Source organism: Solea senegalensis, linkage group LG18 (genome assembly GCF_019176455.1).
Source record: "Solea senegalensis isolate Sse05_10M linkage group LG18, IFAPA_SoseM_1, whole genome shotgun sequence".
Taxonomy (NCBI): domain Eukaryota; kingdom Metazoa; phylum Chordata; class Actinopteri; order Pleuronectiformes; family Soleidae; genus Solea; species Solea senegalensis.
The window spans coordinates 6,322,463-6,340,535 of record NC_058041.1 but is presented as its reverse complement, the minus strand read 5'-3'; the positions used below and the strand labels follow the sequence as shown (position 1 = coordinate 6,340,535).

Below are 18,073 nucleotides of genomic sequence, written 5' to 3'. Positions count from 1 at the left end.
AGGAGATTTTCTGAGCCTCCAGATTAACATTTTACGAAACATTTATTAAATTAAATTAAATTAAATTAAATTAAATTAAATTAAATTAGCATATAGTCCAATCAATATAATATACACAATTTGAATACACTATGCCCATAATGTAGTATAGACACATTACTACTTTTACTCCTAATGCTACTAATAGTTATAACAATATAAACAGTTATAATGAAGTTAGTAACAATTTATCTGGAAACACTGGGTGTACAACTGTACTGCCTTGCAAGATTTAATCTTAACATTTTTAAAAATGTGATAAATATAATACTAATAATAACAATAAATAAATAAATATAATTGTGGTGATTTTTTGGGGGGGCTCAAATGAATCCACACACCTAAAAGATATTACTCATATCATTTGCAATCTCATTTATTTACACCAATGCAAAAACACATACAGTACACCATGATTATTTGAGTTTGAACACGTCAAACAGCCATACATAACCATGGAAAATTAAGATGTGTAAAGTTTGACACTGTGGGTAAAACTTAATCTGAAAACAGACCACAGTCTCAGTAAAATAAACGTTGGCAAATCTTTTAAGCCGTGACACACTGATGACTCTCCCACGGAAGGTTTCATTTAAGCTACCTGGCATCGAGTTAACCCTTCACTTCATATTAGTTAAATAGAAGTATATAATCTATCAAGTGTTTGTGTTTACATTTAAAAACTGTTGCTACAAGGTATCTAGAGGCAAAAGTATTTCATCATTGAAATGGAACATAGAGTTACAAGGGAGATTTGTTTAAGTGTAAAGGCACTTCCCCAGATTTAGTACAGTTCTAACTCTGCATAACTGATTAGAATGTTATTAGCAGATGATTGTAAACAAAAAAACATCAAGTGGTAAATGGTTGATGTGTTGAAGTAAGTCAGGGCAGACTGAGAGCCCGAGCTCCCTCTGAAGGAGTTGTGACATAGAATGTCGGGGTTCCATTGTATCGCTCCTATTAAGAAAGAAAAAACAAACACATGCAGACAATGAGCATGGGAAACCCCTGAGGCTTTACGCCAACAGAGTCTGAATCAAATGAGTAAATCTGACAGTCAAACATGAAAACACACTGATGTGACATGTACACGTGAATAACACATTTTAATTAGACACTCCCTTTTTATTAGTTTCAGAACAATTCATGCCATAACCACATCTGTCACAGTCTGAGGAAGGAAGTTCAGAGTGCAGGAGGAAAAGACTGGACTTGTTTGCACAACTAGACACCTTTCCTCTGCTGCCAAGACACATGTGAATTTTCTTCTTCTTATTTTACCTTTTCTTCCTTTGCTACTGCAACTTTAACACTAAAACTACGCACTAAATACCTAGCATTCAAAAGCCAAACAAACACAGCCATGGCACAAGGCAATAGTCATTTTAACTGGCGACAACAACAAGCGACTCTGACAAACTAAGAGCACAAAAACATTGACATTTGACATTGTGATGTAATTACGTATAGTGTGACTACCCTCTCAGTTTGATGCCGTTTCTCAGCAGTTCGTAACAAGACGGACCACATTAATAAAATTCCTATGCTTATTTTCAGCAAAACCTGAGCTTGACTTTTGAAAAAAACACTGGCAGTTATTTCACGTGCATCTTTTCTTATTATCTAATCCTACTCTGGGGGTTATGTTACCAGCAGTTACTGCCTGCTTGCACTGTTTGTCATAGTGGTCCTGTGGGAGTTTAGGCCTCAGCAGTTATTCCAGTTTCAGCCCTCGAGGTGCATGTATGGGGGCTCTTGAGACCCTGAGTTGTTGTTCTGTAGGAGAAGTGCTCATAAAGCAGGACTAGGAGAATGTTACATGTACATACAAAAGGCTTGAATGGAGCATGAACGAAGCTCATAGGTTTTTTTTAAGCACATGGTGGAAGTTAAAATGGAGAAAAAGGACCTGGGTAGAATTATGCTGACAATGCTGACATTCTCCGAAGTGAAAACAAATAAAGAACCGGTTGTTCCACATCCAGATGCACGCTCGACCTCTGCTAAAATCCTCAATGTTAAAGTAAAAATCTGATCAGAAATTAACCAGGAAAGTCTCTCCACTGAAACCAAGTCTTTTGTAAACAGTAACAGTGAGCATGCATGAGATGAGTGTGTTCACCTTTATGTGAAGTATAGTCTTGTCAATGGCACCGGCCTGCAACAAGGTCACAGTGCACCCACCAAATCCTCCGCCTGTCATCCGGCTGCCAAATACCCCCTCCACCTCCATGGCTGCAGATACCAGCTCGTCCAGCTCCTTGCAGCTCACCTCATACAGATCCCTGACACAGACACATCAAGTCACAGAACACCTCCTCAAATGTCTCCCAACACTCTGACTCGGAAGAGACACAGCTGCTTGGACTCTACCTGAGAGAGTTGTGGCTCTCAACCATGAGCCTGCCAAACTCTCTGTAGGCTCCTTTTTTGAGGCTCTCAGCAGCTTGAACGGTGCGTTCGATCTCCTCTATCACATGACGAGCTCTTTGATAAGTAACATCATCCATTTTGTCTCTTGCCTCTGGAATTGGAGGGAAGGAACAAAAACATATAGTGTTGTCAGTGAAACTGCTCTCACTCTGATCTACTTTATTTTCATTATCATACATCATACATGTTTGGTCCATAAAATGTCAAAAAATGGTAAAAGAAATTAACCAAAGCTATCCAGTTTACTGACATATTCACATTTATGAAGCGCATTATTTGTAATGCAATAAATAATAAACTAATACAAGATGAAATATGATGTGATTCAAATACAAGATTAAAATGCACAACCAGGTTAAGAGGCAGTTTAATCTTATCTTAATCTGTCAAATATTTCTCGAGTAATTGATTAGTTATTTAGTCCATAAAATGTCAGAAAATGTTGAAAAATGTTGATCAGTGTTTCCCAAACCTTGAAATGATGATGGATGTTCTTAAATGTCTTGTTTTATTCTCAAACTAAAATTATTTTAAATGAAGTTCAAATGATTTCTTTGTTAAAACAAAAACAAACACACACTCAAACTTGATAGTTGATTAATCAACTATCAAAATAGTTGACTGCTAATATATTATATGGGCAGAGCTACAGAATGAAAAAGTAATCAACAAAAAATACTTCACACCCTCCAAGTCCTTCATGGTGGCGTCTCTGAGACTGGCCTTTCCCAGGATTGACGCAGCCCCCTCACACTGTCTGCGTCTTGTGGGATACTCACTTCCAGTCAGAGAGTGCTTCACATTTGAGTTAGTGATGAGAATGACCAGCTCTGGGTCTGTCAGGGGGATGGAGGTGGCTTCCAGTGACCTACGTTAATGTAAATATGTAGAGTTTCTGCTACTGCTTTTATGGTGTAACAAGACAATGTGGAGAACATTTGGAGTCATCTACTCTCACTGGATGTTTACACTACCTGCAATCGATGAGCAGAGCATGCCCCTCCTTCCCAAGGACGGACACAAACTGATCCATGATGCCACATGGCACACCAGCATGAGTGTGTTCTGCCTGCTGACAGCTCAGTGCTTTGGCCACCTTTTCTCCATCATCTATGGAAACAGGGCAAATAAATGCTCATATACTGTACCTGTAGATCCACAACCTTTAATATACTGCAACACAGATTCCTCAGTAACTGACTGTCAGAGTGATTGTAGTCTGTGACTTTGACCTGGCTTGAGTTGCTGCAGGAATGTGTAGACAGCCACCTCCAGAGAGGCAGAGCTGGACAGGCCTCCTCCCAGAGGGACACTGCTGGCTATTACTGCCCTGAAACCTGGGACAGGAGGTGCTGAGGCAAACAAAACACAGCGATAATACACATTACATCAATGTCATGTTTTGCAAAAAACAATACTATCAGATATGACCAAGAGAGCAATTATCCCTTCAAACTGCTGAACTGGGTTTTTCAAGCAAACAAATCCGCCTCACTTTACTCGTGCAATGTTGCTGCTCTTTCTATCTTGTGATGTAAATAAAATCACTTCCTGTTGCCAGGCAACATGAGATCCAAACACTGCTATACTGAGAAACACAGAGGGAATCGTGTGGGGCAGACAGGCTTAATTAGCATCGTGTCAACTCATTTGACAATGTTTTGAATGCAACTGACATTTGTTTATATTTAAGAGCTCTACACTACAGTTTTAATACCTTTGGCCATAATTGTTTTACGTTTTTTAAGTAAAAATAATAATTAGGGTGGATTTTTAGAGTTGTGGATGCAGCCATTGTTCTTTTGTTTACCCCTGTAATGATGGATAACACCCTTCACATAGTTTGCCCAACTAGGTGACCCTGGACTCAGCGGTGATCCATCACTGGGCAGGCTGAAGTCCACTCTAACAGGCTCATCAACATCCTTGGTCGCCGTTACCACTGTCACATCCTGTTCAGAGGTTTTACTGCCAACCACCACAGTAACCAGAGGCAGTGCCTTTGCAACAAAACAAACAAACAAGTGCAGTTGAGTGATATTTATACATATCGAACAAGAAAACTGTGTGCATACCTGCAGGCTCTGTTCATCTGTTAAACTCAGAAAATCATGTTATTCCACAAGTACAACATGTAGACTTATGCTGCTGGGGGTCTTTCAGACTAAATTTGATTCATTGTTCATTCAGATAGTTTATATAGGAAAGCAAATAGATTTTATGAAGTAAACAGACTTGATGTTCTAGATCCAGGTGATGGTGTCCAAGTTTACATTCCAGGCAGCCTGTCAGTACGATCTCTGGTAATATAGGAAGTGGAGAATGTGGTACTGCAGTGAAGTCAGTTTTGCATTGAACATTTGACATTCACTCACACTGTGTCATATGACTGCATGTCAGATGACACACAGACTCCCAATGACACAATATATTCTTCTCCTGCTTCTACATACAGTATTTTGTATGGGATGCCAATAACCTTGTCTGACCTATCAATTCTAATCCTTTCCTTTTAGATGTCTCTGCAGCAAAGGCAATACTGATTTACCGCCCAAGCTCAACTGTGATTTTAAACAGGATTCAGTGGGTGACATGACATGGAATCAGTTACTACCAACCTAAAACTAACTTTAGTGGGTATTTAAATATTTTTAATGGAGTGTCTTGTCAACAACAAGAATAAGATTCTAGCTGAATTGCACTTTTCAGGTTTAACACAACCACTCTCACATAAGTGAATATAAGTGGGTATAAAGGTTTTACCATCGGCAGAACAAATCCCTGGTTGTAGTCGGTGTGCTCCCCGATCAGGTTGACTCTTCCCGGAGCACACACCGCCACCAGAGGCGCTTCCTCCCCGAACACCTTTCCATACTGATGCCGAGCACCTGCCACCAGCTCCGAAACGCTTGGAAAAGAACTGGCCATTGAGCTAAAGATCACTTAAACGATGAATTATACTACTGACAACCGAGAGACTGAGACATACGTGCAAAAAATTACCAAAATGGAGAAAAAACATCAGTTGACGTGTAAGTTTTCGGTTGTGAACAAGTTTTACAAGTTTTCTTCCTGGTTGTTGACTTCTTTTTGTTTAATAGTGGTTGGCAAAGATTTAGTAACACTGCACTACCGCCCTCTCCTGGATTGGAGTATTCACAACAGTTTCTCATTCCAGTTATTACAAAAACTTTGAAAAACTGCTCTATTTCCTTAGTTTATTTATTTTAGTCAATGATATTTTTCATTATAAGCGTTTTCCTCTTTCCCTTATTTCATAATCTGAACATTTCATTTTATTGTATTAACAGTAGAGCAGCAGTGATTTTAGATGTTTTTAGATGTAAAGTTTAAAGTTAGTTTTTATTAATCCCCTTAGGGAAAGTATTCTTCTGCATTTTGACCCATCCTAGAATTAGGAGCAGTGGGCTGCCACACTGAGTGGCGCCCGGGGAGCATTGGGGGTTGGGTACCTTGCTCAGGGGTACCCCAGCCCTTTTTGGCCGGGTGGGGATTTGAACCGGCGACCCTCCGGTTACAAGTCAAGTTCCCTTTCCCCTTGGCCACAGGCTGCCATGTATATGACCAAGACAGAAGCACAGATTGAGACAGGATAACAGCATTTATTACATTACATACATTTTGGACCCACATTTGACATTTGCCGCGCACCCATTACAGATCACTTGTCACATCAGTACTCATACAATTTTTTAACATGACAAAAGTAAGTAAATTTCACAGAAATGAAGTGAAATGAATGCAAACTGTTGAGTAATGAGGCTGGCCGCTGCTGCGATTAAGTACATACGAGTTACACAATTTCATTTTTGAGCATCTTTAACTTATATATTAACAATAATTATTTATGCAAACGCTCTCTTGTTTTTAGGGATCAGCAACTGTTTCAGTTGAGTTGAATCAATGAATTAAAATATTACGGACTTGAACACATCGACCTGATTTTATGGTATTACTTTACATGTTGTCAATAATATATTTTAAATCTTACATAAAGGAAACCACAAAAACATTTTCATTAACTACAATTGAGAATCATTTTAAAGTGGCACTATGTACCTCTGGTTGAGCAGCAGCGCCCTCTGCAGCCACAAGTTGACATCAATTCTGTTGAGCTCAAGATTCAGAGCAGTGAAAGTGTTTTCCTATACAGAAAATAAGCCTATGAATCTGTGACCGCGTAGCCCCTACATGATCCTCTGCTTCTGGTGCAACTTTTATTTAGCAAATGGAACGTGGTTTGTAAGATTAAATACTGTGTAAACGTGTGATATTAGAAGAAGGAGGTGTCCAAAGAGAAAGCCCCCGCTAGCCTGAACTCCTCCTTCATCAGTACACAGAAGAGACGCTGTGGCAGAGGTTTGGAGTACGGCGCCGGCCGAGGGACGCACGTTCGCAAAAGAATCTCCCGGCCTGCCGGAGACGGGAAGTCAGGCACTTTGTTGCTTCCTCCTGTCGATTTCCTGTCACTGCCTAAGTCTTCGTCCAGTGGTGATAGTAGGGCAGCCTGAGGTGGAGAGAAAGGGAAGTTACTAATCAACAATTTGAAAAATGGGAAACATAGGGGGGTGAGGTCTGTGTGTAATGTGCATGTTGTTCAAAAAGTATGATGCACCAGTTAAAACCAAAAGAAAACGTGTGGTTGTTTATATCCACAATGTGGAGACATTGAAATTAAATATCCTGCCTGTGCACAGGTTTATTTTCTGTTTGTGCTATGGTCTATACTACTTTTATTATACTAATAAAAGGTACAAGTGAAGCATTTTCATTTGGCAGAAATATAAGATAAAATAATTATACTTAAATTTTCTTCAGTGTAAAATCACTCACAATGGACAAACTAAACATCTTTTGAGTATTAATGTTAATCGAAAACTACGTAGGTTCTCCAACACACTTGGAAGGGAAGGGTGAGGTAAAGGGATATTCAGGCAACTTTACACACACTGAACATTTAAAGACTTTATAATGTATGTTTTTTTTTTAAAGGCTTATTCATGTTGTATCTAGTAAAAGAAAAGACTGACGCCAACACTATGGTAATGTTAACATGTCCAATTGTCAGTGGCACTCCTACTTAAGACCCAGTAATCCATCCTGAGTGATCCAATCACAACCTCTTGGTACAGGTGTCTAAACACATCCAAGACACATTGAAGAACGGATCAGTCAGGCTTGAATCCGAGGGCGTTTGTGAATGTAATTGTGTCCTGTGCCACAGTGAAGGACTGTGAAGGACCGCCTACTCAGCTGATATCACCCTTTCCTGCTACAGTTTCACAATAAACCAAAAGTATTTCTACATTCCTCAGTGTTCATTCATTAACTTATTTGTGACCAACGCCTAAATATCAAAACTCTATAGAAATGATCGAAGCTAGTAGTAGTCAACTCATGTTGTGTTTCCCGACTATTCTGTCTTGTTTCCTTTTGTTTGGTTGTTTTGTTGACATCCTTGAATAAAGTAGGACAAAAAGTATGCTCATAAAATAAAGTCTTAATAAAAAATAGACTCATAGACCCACATAGTTATAACATAACTTTCATCACATGCACATGAGACTTTACTGTTGATCAGGAATCTAGATATGGGTTTACATTTAAACAGAATAATCTCAGTAGAAACTATGGTTTATTCCTGCTAGAAAGACTTTTAAATAGTTTTTCTGCTATGGCCATGATTATCCTGGCCAATGTGTAATAAACCATAGATTTATTTTCTGTGTTCTGTAACCCATATATGTTTACATGCGCAAAAGCTCACACACACACACACAAAAAACAAAAACAAAAAACAGTGAGGTCACTGAATACCACCTTAAATAAGGGGGAACATGTTTAAGGGGTGAGGGACAAAAAGAAGTGGAACATTAATTATAGTGGACTAAACACGTAAAGCCAAGACTTTTGATGAAGTACTGTACTCAGGGGAAGACAGAAAATGGAGGACAAAAATAGGATGAGACAGTAATTTGGTTTTACGTGCTACGTTATCTGTTTAATAACAGTGTGAATCGAGACTGCTGATCTGGAACTACAGGGAATCAAACACCAGCTAGTCACTAAATCGGCAAAACGGCAACAACAAGACTAAATGTACACGTAATATTTTGCTATGCAAACCTCCATGTCACCAAAAATAGTCTCCTTTTAAAACAGGACACATCAGCGACATAGGGGAGGAAAGGGAGATAAAACACAGACACTTCTGTTAAGACTCATCAGAAAGTAAATGTTGTTTAATAACTTACTTCATTTGTATATATTAAATACTGAATCATTTTATCATTGTCTCCTATTCGATCTAAGAAACTAAGCAGAGATTGCTGCTGAACTGTATTTTAACTCATTTTAATATAAAGTCATATAATGTACGTATCATAGGGTTTTAATCTCACTTAACGTAATCGTTTAAATAACAGAAAAGCTGAAAAAAACAAAACACCTTTCAGCATTACATGCACCAAACACCATTCCAAGAAATTATTGAAATAAATCATAAAGGGGACTTTTATAATCAACCCCGGAAAATTTGAAAAGAGGTGCAGACTCTGCAGAAGCGTTGCATATATGCTGAAATAAATGCATATATGTGCATTTTCATTTTTGTTGTTCACATGCCATGGATGGAACAGTAGAGGGACTGGGGGTTTTCTTGTACTTAAGGGGAGAGGTGAAGTTCTCTTTGGTTATTGTTACCTCATCACTGGTGAAGTCAGTCAGCTTTACACAAGCAGCAGGGGGGGGAAAAAATACACAAACACATGGTCGGGTGGAGAAAGTGTAACAACAAAAAAGAAAAGGAAAAAACAAAAAATAAATCACATAACTGTTTTCAAGAAGGTCTGAGGAACTGCTTTATCCATTCACTTACACATATGATTTCCCTCATGATAAAGAAACAAGATATGAACAGTATCACAGACTGCAGGAGTGAGAATGTGAGACTTCTTACCCTCTGAGCGTTGACAAACAGCCTGTGAATGATGCTGCCAGCCGGGCCCTGACCTGCTCCTATGACTACGACCTCTGGTTCCTCCAACAGTGAGCCCACAAACCTAGAAAATAAAAGAATCAAACAACCAGTATGATTTCAGCAGCTGGTAGCATGTGTCATGTGGTCCTGGGCAGTTAAGTGGTGACAGCCAGAGACCCGGGACGACAGAAAACTGCATGACTCACTTCTCCAATTCCTCCCTGTCCTCTCCTTTCTCGGCGTCATTGACAGCAAACTTGGCCTTGAGTGAGCGAGCTCGGGTGATGGCTATCTCCATGGATATCAGCTGGTTGATGAAATCCTGCAGACAGAAAAAAAGTCACACGGGCAGAACAAGAGCTGAACTTAAAAGTAAACATGCTGTACCGCCACCAAACTAACAAGCCCATATAAATATCCATATGTTTTAAGGAAACAGTTTGCTCACACGGGGATGAAGCACGGACCTCTGGTTAATGCGCGACCAACTCTACAGGTCAAGGTGACATTTTATCAAGGTGTGTTTTTGAGAACATTTAAACAACAAAAGGTAAAAAGAAATAAAATAAATGAATGAACACAGGGTTAAATTTCCAACCCCGCCTGTCACTGACCTCCAACTTCTTGCTGTCTTGGTTGTAGGGGTGAAGCAGCTTACAGGCTTGAGATATCGCCTGCTGAATGCTTTTCTTGACCGACGGAATATCTTCTACCAACTCTGTTAGAGAGAGAAGAGACAGGAGAGAAACTTTGAAAAGTTGAGTTGATTAAAGCTAAACATTAAAGCTACATTTTTCTATTCTGTAAAAGAGAATAATCTGTGTTACAGAACAAATAATCAAGGTGAAGATAAAAATAACATGTGTAGGAGCCATGGCTCATTTCTTTTTGAGAGATATTTGAGGGGGTTCTATGTCATTGAAGTCTGCCATCTCTGATTGCCTTGTAAAAACAATACCTACCAGCAAACAGGACATGGTTGAATTCTCTGTATCCATGGACACCACACTACCATCTAACAAGCTCACTGCTCTCACATATAGCAACATACTTCAATTGTTAGACGAGTTAGAGCTTTTAATATACTGTTTAGTCTTTTTAAATTGGGTGAGATTGGGTATGATTTTGACATCAACATTAAACAGTGACCTGTTTAAAGGCACAGTTTTCCGGACACTTTATGAGAATTAAGGAGATGTTAGGCACTCGTGACGAGAAGCAACGAAACAACAGTGACCTACCCTCCTCTTTTAACTTCAGAATAGCAGCATGAATTATGCACGGCAGGAGATGGCGGGTCAGATCTGCAGGCTTCTGCAACGCCAAATAATGCAGCACCTAAAAACACAAATGCCATATCCAGTCAGGGATATTGTTTTACAGGAGAAAATCTAATTCAGTGATGTTGAAAAAAATACCTTCTCAGCCTCCTTAGTGTCATCAAAGAGTCTTCTCTGGCGACGTACAGGTATCACTCTGGCCGTGTCCCACGCTTCCACCCACATGTTGCCTGGGATCTTCATCCTGGGACTAAGACTGCCCTTCACTACCATGTCACCCTTCTCATCCGCCACCTCCTCCTCTACATAATCCCGGGGCGAATACCAGCGCACAAAGTCCTCCAGAACACAGCCCGGGTTGGCCGCCTGTGAAAAGACATGGACAGTGTTTCACATATACAGATACATCCTAAACTAAGTAGACTGCATTGACAGTGGACAGGCATTCCTCACCTTAAAGGACTCCATGTCAGAGAGTAGACAGGCACTCTGCATCCGTGCACGCAGGTGTGTACCTTCAGCTGATGTGCCCAGTTTGGCCAGAACCTCTGACTGCTCTTCCAACAGATCCTCTGTCATCGGAGCAGGTTCCTGAAAAAATAAAAATAAAAATTACAGCAACCTCCACTGACAATTGCAATCGTGATACATACAATCAGGAGCTGATGGAGCTACTTGAGCTACTTTTTCAACATCTTTCTACATTTACTCAGTTTAATGTAGCATTAAAGGAGCATCTGACGTTTTTGTTGCACATTTGACACCGCAAAAAAGGTTTTACTACTTTATTTACTACTTTATTTACTACTCATTTTCCCTGTGCATGTCTATCTTGAAATAATATTTAAGCACTTCTTAAGCAAAACTCCATCTATCTAATGTTCTTGCTGTAAATCTCTTTAAGCGCTCAAGAGAAAAACCACAGTCCTTAAATCTCAAATTCTGCTGAAACTATTAGCGATTAATTAATGAAACCAATATATTAATAAATAAAATGACAATTTGACAAATATAACAACCATGAGAAACGGGTGCATAACTGAATAATACTAATAATAATAATAATAATAATTGTATACTGTACACCTATGATCATAAAAAAATATTTAATGCATACTTAATTTAATCTAAAAGATTTTGATGTGTGTAAATGTGTGAGTGAAAGTGACTCTGACCTGTGTAACGGGAACATAGAGAGGTTCTGACGAGTTGAGTAGAGTCATGCTGTTAAAAGGGTGCAGTCTGCCCTCAGCTTTGTTTTTACTTCCGTTCTTTTCGCCGTCGTTATGCTGAGCTTCGGCCTCCCCCTGATCACTGAGGCACTCAAAGAACTCCTCCTCGCTGTCGCTCCACGAGTCCCAGGACTTTCCCGGGGACACCTCCTTCGTCGAGCCAGCTGCTGTCGCCGTTAAGGTCGCGGACTCCGGTCTCTGGCTGCTGTTCGGGCCGCCGCCTGACACTTTGCGCTCTCTCTCTTTGTTATCGTCTTGCAGCTTGCGAGCTTCATCCCTGGCCCTCCTCCTCTCAATGCAGCAGTTCAGCATCTGTGCGGAAATATGAGGCATCTTTCAGTCACGGAATACCAAACTCAAATCTTTGTGCAATTTAAGCCCTTGGCACCAGCAGCCCCACAACCCTCATGTAGAGGATAAAGCGGTAGATGATGAATGAAGTGCTTTAGAAGCATTTTATTAATTAATTATTTATTTATTTTCACATAAATAACTACCTGGAGCTTCTGATGTAAAAGACAACAGCGAAGGTCAGGGGATCCTCCAGTCAGGCTGCAGAGTGAGAAGCAAAGGGTCAAGTTTGAATATGAATAAACATGACTGTGTCAAGAGATTTTATCTGGGAAATAGACTCACCCATAAATTAGGTAGTTGTTTTCCCAGCGGTAACGCAACTCTAGCACAAACTCCTGCCAGAGGTGGGCGACGGCCCGCAGTCCACCGTGATTATAGTTCACCAGACAAACACACAGTGCCAGGCGGAAGGTCAGACTGTCACTGGGCGCTGACTTCAGCTGGAGGAAAAGGTTCTGGACACACAAGTGCAAAGTAGGCAACACTATATATGCAAATAATAGAGGTTATATAACACTTATATTGATCAGAATAATCACAAAACATGATATCATAAGGGTTGTGAAGTCACAATGAAGTCATACACATCCTAAATACTTGATAATGATTATATGATAAGAATTACACTTTTGCAACCAGTATGTGACATGATCTAATCACCACTTTTTATTTTAAATGTGAAAGTGTCTTTGTATTAAAAGAGCAGGCTTACATAGTCAGAGTTTTTATCTTGGTCCACTTTCCCACAAGAGTTTGTCTTTGCAGCTTTGTTCTTGCTGTTGTCTGACGACTTCTCCACCGCAGCGTCAGGAAAGAGATACTGAGACAAAAAAGAAATTGTGTCAACCATTTTCATGATTGTTTTCTGTGAAAATGATACACTTAAAAAAAAAAAAGTCCCCATGAAAAACCCTTACCAGAAGGACAGAATTTAATACTTCAGTGTTGAGGGGCGACTCATCATTGCGCCTGTGGCGCCTGATGTGTTTTCGGGCGCTGTGCACCATATTGGAGACGGACAGTTTAGAGATTGGCACCGTTGCTGTCGGCTCTGTTAGCTTTGATAATGCAGAGCTGATGTCATTGTTTTCTAAAGAGAGAGAGGGAAAAAACAAAATGTTTAGTTGGCTCCATGGTTTAAATGTAGCTGTGCTTGTTTTTGACGTCACAGTGAGAAATTGTGATCTCACCTTTTCCATCGTCTTCAACCATCCGTCTTCCAAGAACTTCTTCTGTTGTTTCTTTCCTACCACCAAGCTTCAAGAACTCAGTTAGTAAGTCACCTGCAATGGGAGATTAAAATAGGACTTTATATAAATAAATAAGATTTAAATGCAGTTCACTTGGCAATACATATTCCCCATAATACCTTTTAAGCAAACAAATCTCAAACCAAAACACAAACTGCCTGTTAGACACCAAGGGATTCATCTTACCCAGCAAACACTGAGGGTTTTCTGCCGTCCTGACTCGGACTGACCAGTGAGGAGCTTGGACGGGGTCAAGGTCACTGACAGGTAACACAAAGGAAGCATTCTTAGATTAAAATCTTGTTCAGAACATCATAATAGAAGATCATTGCTTTGCAGTGGAATTTAATTTAAGTGCAGACAGAGAATCTATGACACACTCTCACCTGTAGACTTCGTTGTCCACGACTATGCCCTCTGTCAGGTGAGGCCAAGTGGTTGCAAGATGAAGTTCACTACAAGAGAAAATAACAGATTTGTATATGCAAATACCCTTCAATTAAATCATAGACCGTATTCTACTATACTGTAAAAAACGTATATACTGTAAAAATTGACGTTGTTTTCCAGTTACAAAACAAAATCCTGTTGTGAAGCCTTGAGATTTGCCAGCACCATGTCAGCCTTTGAAACTGTAAATTCACAGTCAACTGCAACCTGGTACTAGTTAAATAATACTAGCTGTCACTCACAATGGTGTCCACACAGACTTTCCCTTCAAACGTAATCTTTTTGTAACCAGCAAGGTCGCCCCCTAGTGGCTAACTGCTATGTCCATTCAACTTCCTCGGCTTCACTTTTCAAACTGCAAGACCATGTCAGTGTATGAGTTAAACACACGTTCCCTAATTCTAAACCCTGCAATCCTGGAGCCTCAGGTGATCTTCACCAGGTTAATAATAAGTGTTGGTTATTAGTGAAACAAAAAACAGATTCAGATTTAAATGAATGAACATGCCTATTAAGATAACTAACATTTACTAATCCCACTGAAATCATGGGTCTTTACCTGATCGGCTCCTCACAGGCTCCAAAGGGAAGCTTCCCAAACTCCACTCCTCCCACTTCACTGCCAAGAAGTGTGTCAAAGTCTGCCACAAAAAAGAAATAAATAAATAAAAATTTAAATAAACATAGACCAAATGAAAAAACAGCTGAAAAACATTGCTTGTAAGCATGGCAAGTAATTCGTTTTACGGCCGATCATCCACAGTGGACGATCTGCACATTTGATTTGGCACAGATTATAACTTACATAAATTTTTTTTTGTTAATTAGAAGTTAATGTATTAATGTTTTTCTTATTTTCGAATGATGCTGCAATAATAGTCAGAATGAGTTCACAATTTTACCCATTATGTTGTATTACTGTGCTGCACTATGATACCATGACCATGATACCATGAGTTGTGAGAGAAAATAATATTTGAAAATATTGATAATTGAAATAACTGATACCTGGAGGCTGCTGTGGCCACGAATGCTGCTGCCAATCCTGGAGAATGTAGGTAAAACGGATTGCGATGTTGACCGGTGGTTGAGGTGACAGGTTACAACCCTGAGAAGAAAAGAATAAGGTTACTGTGTGTGTTTACTGTGTTTGCTTGTTCATTTTCAACAATCCCTGTTCTTCACTGCTTTCCTCACATATATACAATTTACTACACACACGGACATCCTCCATTTAAGTTGCGAGATGGACTTCATCCAATTCTTGTCCTTAATTGGAATATTAAATCAATGTTGTTGACTCATGAAAACAAACTTAATTTGCTTTTATAGGCAATCAGTCTTGTTACTTGCCCCTGCATGAGTGGATGCCTGTATCAAAGAGCATTACACCAACTTAGAGCTGTATGACACAGTATATCAGACACGTCAGGTGTGTCTTGCACCATACCACTTACTATCTTAGACTTGAAGATGTCAAGCAGGCCAGACAGGTGGTTGTACTGACTCGGCACCTTCCGGAGGTGGACCATCTCAAAGTCAGTGCGCACACCTGGTCCCTGACACTCGCCAGCATACATCTTCCTCCACTTCTGCTGGATCTGAACAAATACTGGGACCTGGCTGAAAGCAGACAGATACAGAGAAAAAGGTATTATTATGAATAAATAATTCAGTGTTTTGTATCTCTTTGCTACTGCTCCTTTTTAGTTTTGATCTCTGTAGTTTTTCAGAGCCTGCTTCATGACACAGTATGACATATTATGTTATTGTGATGCCCAAATCAAGACCTGGTAAACAGAACCTAAAGTGGTTTACATCTATAAGACAATCAGTCACACAGGAAAGTCACTCACCAGCCACTGTTGGCCAGAGAAATGGAGATGGAGCTGTGGAGCAGATTGCATTTTGACTCGCTGATAATGGCCTCACAGTTAGTTCCAGGGGTGATGACCACAAATTCTCGTACACCATACCTGTCACCACGGAGGAATGACGTCAAAACATCAAAATCCTGTTTTTACATTATTGCACTGATAATAATCTAATGATATATGGCAGAAAACAAAATGGCAATGGATGACAGAACTCACCATCTGACCAGACAGTGGGCTCGAGGAGGGAAATCATTGTTCATACACAGAAGGTCCTGCATTGCCAAGGGGAAGGCATCTGCACAGTGAAGAAGTGAGCCATGTCAAATGCTGAGCTCTGCACTCTCTCAGTGAAATATTAAACTAAAATGCAAATCCTAAAACATGGCTGATAACTCTATTAGGTAAACTACATGTTACAGTGCACTCAAGTCAAGGTCATACCTTCCTCATGCTTGTCCTTCTCATCGTTGGTCTCCTGTTCTTGTATCAGGAAGTAGTGAGTTATTAAGAACTTAAAGTCAGCAAAATTTATTTCTTGAGCTTTCTCGCCCCAGGAGCATCTGTTGTATTCACCCTGTAATCAAACAATGTTTGGTCATGGAGGGCAGATGAAAAAACAACAACTGGTAGCATAATGTTGTTGCTCTGTTGAATATTTAAGGCTTAATAGCAGCAGCATACCTTTTCTACGGGCAACTGTCCTGCAGAATTACCAATCAGCTTCCAGTCATTAAGCACTTCCTCGATTCTTGACACAAACCTTCATGGAGACAAAAAACTTGGTGTCACCAGTAGCAGGGATTGGTTTAATTACACGAATAAGATGGAATTAACTTGACATGAAACCCTATACCATTTAAATTACATTACATACAAATAAACAAATACAAACTTCCACATTTTCTGTGGTTGCAGGCTTTCCGTTTTAATCACTTTTGCCATTTATGTTTACGGGGTTTGACAAATTTGTTGAGGATATTGTAGATATCTTCTACAATCTATCTTCTACTCAAGTTCAAGATATCTTTAATTATACTCAATTGAAGATATCTACGTTGTCGTTTTTAGATATCTTTAAGTTTCAGGTAGTCAGAATGAAGTCGTAGGTATCTCAAACTTGAATTGTGACTTAACTGTAGATATCTAAAATGACAAACCCCATACACGTGAATGGCAAAGGTGACGTAATTTTGACTAGTAAAAACCGATTGCAGACATCTGAAACTGTAGTTTTAACTAGTAAGAATAACGTCACAGATATCTACAACTGCAATTCATACTAGTTAATACATACGAGATTACGACTAGTCAAACTGACGTCACATATATCTGTAAAGGTCAAACTTGGTGAATAAATGTTTTGAAAGGCTTGTCATAATACCAGTGTTGCTGTCTCCTATGGTTTTATGAAGGCCATGAATTCAGGTTAAGTTCACAATGACGTGTTCATGTCGCATCGTTTGTCAAACGTCAACGGCTGTTCTTTGTTTAACAACCTCAAGCGTTGTCTTTGGGTTTAGGACAGTTAGTACGACATTGTAAATGTTGCCTCGTGTATGTATTTGTGTGGCAGGACTCTGCAGTGATGATGATGAAGTTCGCCTACCGTTCCCACTCCGACGCTGTGGTGAAGTCGGTGATCTCAAACACCTCAGACTCGGGCTGTAGGAGAAAGACATACGTTGAAAATTGACCAAGATTAATTGTTTTGTATTCGATATACTTCACACTTCACTGCCACTCATTACAGAACCGTTTGGCCCCTGAAAAACATCCATAAAGCGAACTCACGTCACTGTCAGCAGCCATGACGAGGTCCCGCTGTTGATGTTGTTGTCAATTTCTTGTACGTCCACTTCCTGTAGCTGCTCACTCTTTTTCTTTTGTTTCCGGTATTATGAACGCTGCGTGACGTGTTGCTGCCCTCTCGTGTTTGACTCTCGTTATTGTTAATCAAGTCATGACGTTATAAGATTTGTAAATATATAAATAAATCATTAAATAATCGAATTAATAAGTAAATGGAGCTAAATTCAAGTTTATTTTTTTAATCTCTTTTATTCTACTTTTTACTTCGCTTTTTTAACAACTGTTATTCATTTGAGTAAATACATTTATGAAATATAAATACATTAATTTACACACACTTCAATAT

General features: G+C 39.5%; 2 protein-coding genes across 6 annotated transcripts; both read right to left on the bottom strand.

The window, feature by feature from the left end:
* Positions 1-399: 399 nt before the first annotated feature.
* galk1 (galactokinase 1) lies at positions 400-5,577 on the bottom strand. The gene is made up of 8 exons (XM_044013788.1): positions 5,239-5,577; positions 4,286-4,475; positions 3,708-3,827; positions 3,450-3,585; positions 3,162-3,343; positions 2,416-2,566; positions 2,165-2,327; positions 400-999 (listed from the first exon to the last, which is right to left on the bottom strand). Exons 1-8 carry the CDS (start codon positions 5,401-5,403, stop codon positions 925-927), a joined length of 1,182 nt encoding a protein of 393 aa, XP_043869723.1. The 5' UTR covers positions 5,404-5,577; the 3' UTR covers positions 400-924.
* A 501-nt stretch (positions 5,578-6,078) lies between these two features.
* Positions 6,079-17,774, bottom strand: rab3gap1 (RAB3 GTPase activating protein subunit 1). 5 transcript variants are annotated; one of them, XM_044013782.1, is made up of 26 exons: positions 17,710-17,774; positions 17,525-17,580; positions 16,600-16,678; positions 16,360-16,492; positions 16,135-16,213; positions 15,898-16,017; positions 15,499-15,664; positions 15,050-15,149; positions 14,601-14,682; positions 13,978-14,046; positions 13,778-13,851; positions 13,532-13,624; positions 13,259-13,431; positions 13,054-13,161; positions 12,624-12,796; positions 12,485-12,539; positions 11,931-12,299; positions 11,209-11,346; positions 10,894-11,121; positions 10,717-10,813; positions 10,090-10,193; positions 9,924-9,965; positions 9,682-9,797; positions 9,455-9,557; positions 9,199-9,222; positions 6,079-7,003 (listed from the first exon to the last, which is right to left on the bottom strand). In XM_044013782.1, exons 1-26 carry the CDS (start codon positions 17,725-17,727, stop codon positions 6,770-6,772), a joined length of 3,033 nt encoding a protein of 1,010 aa, XP_043869717.1. In that variant the 5' UTR covers positions 17,728-17,774; the 3' UTR covers positions 6,079-6,769. The 5 variants fall into 5 exon arrangements, with proteins under 5 accessions (XP_043869717.1, XP_043869718.1, XP_043869720.1 ...); XM_044013787.1 differs by lacking the exon at positions 6,079-7,003 and adding an exon at positions 7,979-8,646; XM_044013783.1 differs by lacking the exon at positions 9,199-9,222.
* Between the last annotated feature and the right edge of the window lie 299 nt (positions 17,775-18,073).

Coding starts and splice junctions, on each gene's coding strand:
- galk1 (XM_044013788.1), bottom strand. CDS start 5,403: ATGGCCAGTTCTTTTCCAAGCGTTTCGGAGCTGGTGGCAGGTGCTCGG. Junction 3,586..3,707: donor CCTGCAGCAACTCAAGCCAG/GTCAAAGTCACA, acceptor CTGTTTCCATAG/ATGATGGAGAAAAGGTGGCC. Junction 2,328..2,415: donor GAGAGCCACAACTCTCTCAG/GTAGAGTCCAAG, acceptor TGTCTGTGTCAG/GGATCTGTATGAGGTGAGCT.
- rab3gap1 (XM_044013782.1), bottom strand. Junction 12,300..12,484: donor TTTTACATCAGAAGCTCCAG/GTAGTTATTTAT, acceptor ATTTCCGCACAG/ATGCTGAACTGCTGCATTGA. Junction 9,558..9,681: donor GACAGGGAGGAATTGGAGAA/GTGAGTCATGCA, acceptor TTTATTTTCTAG/GTTTGTGGGCTCACTGTTGG.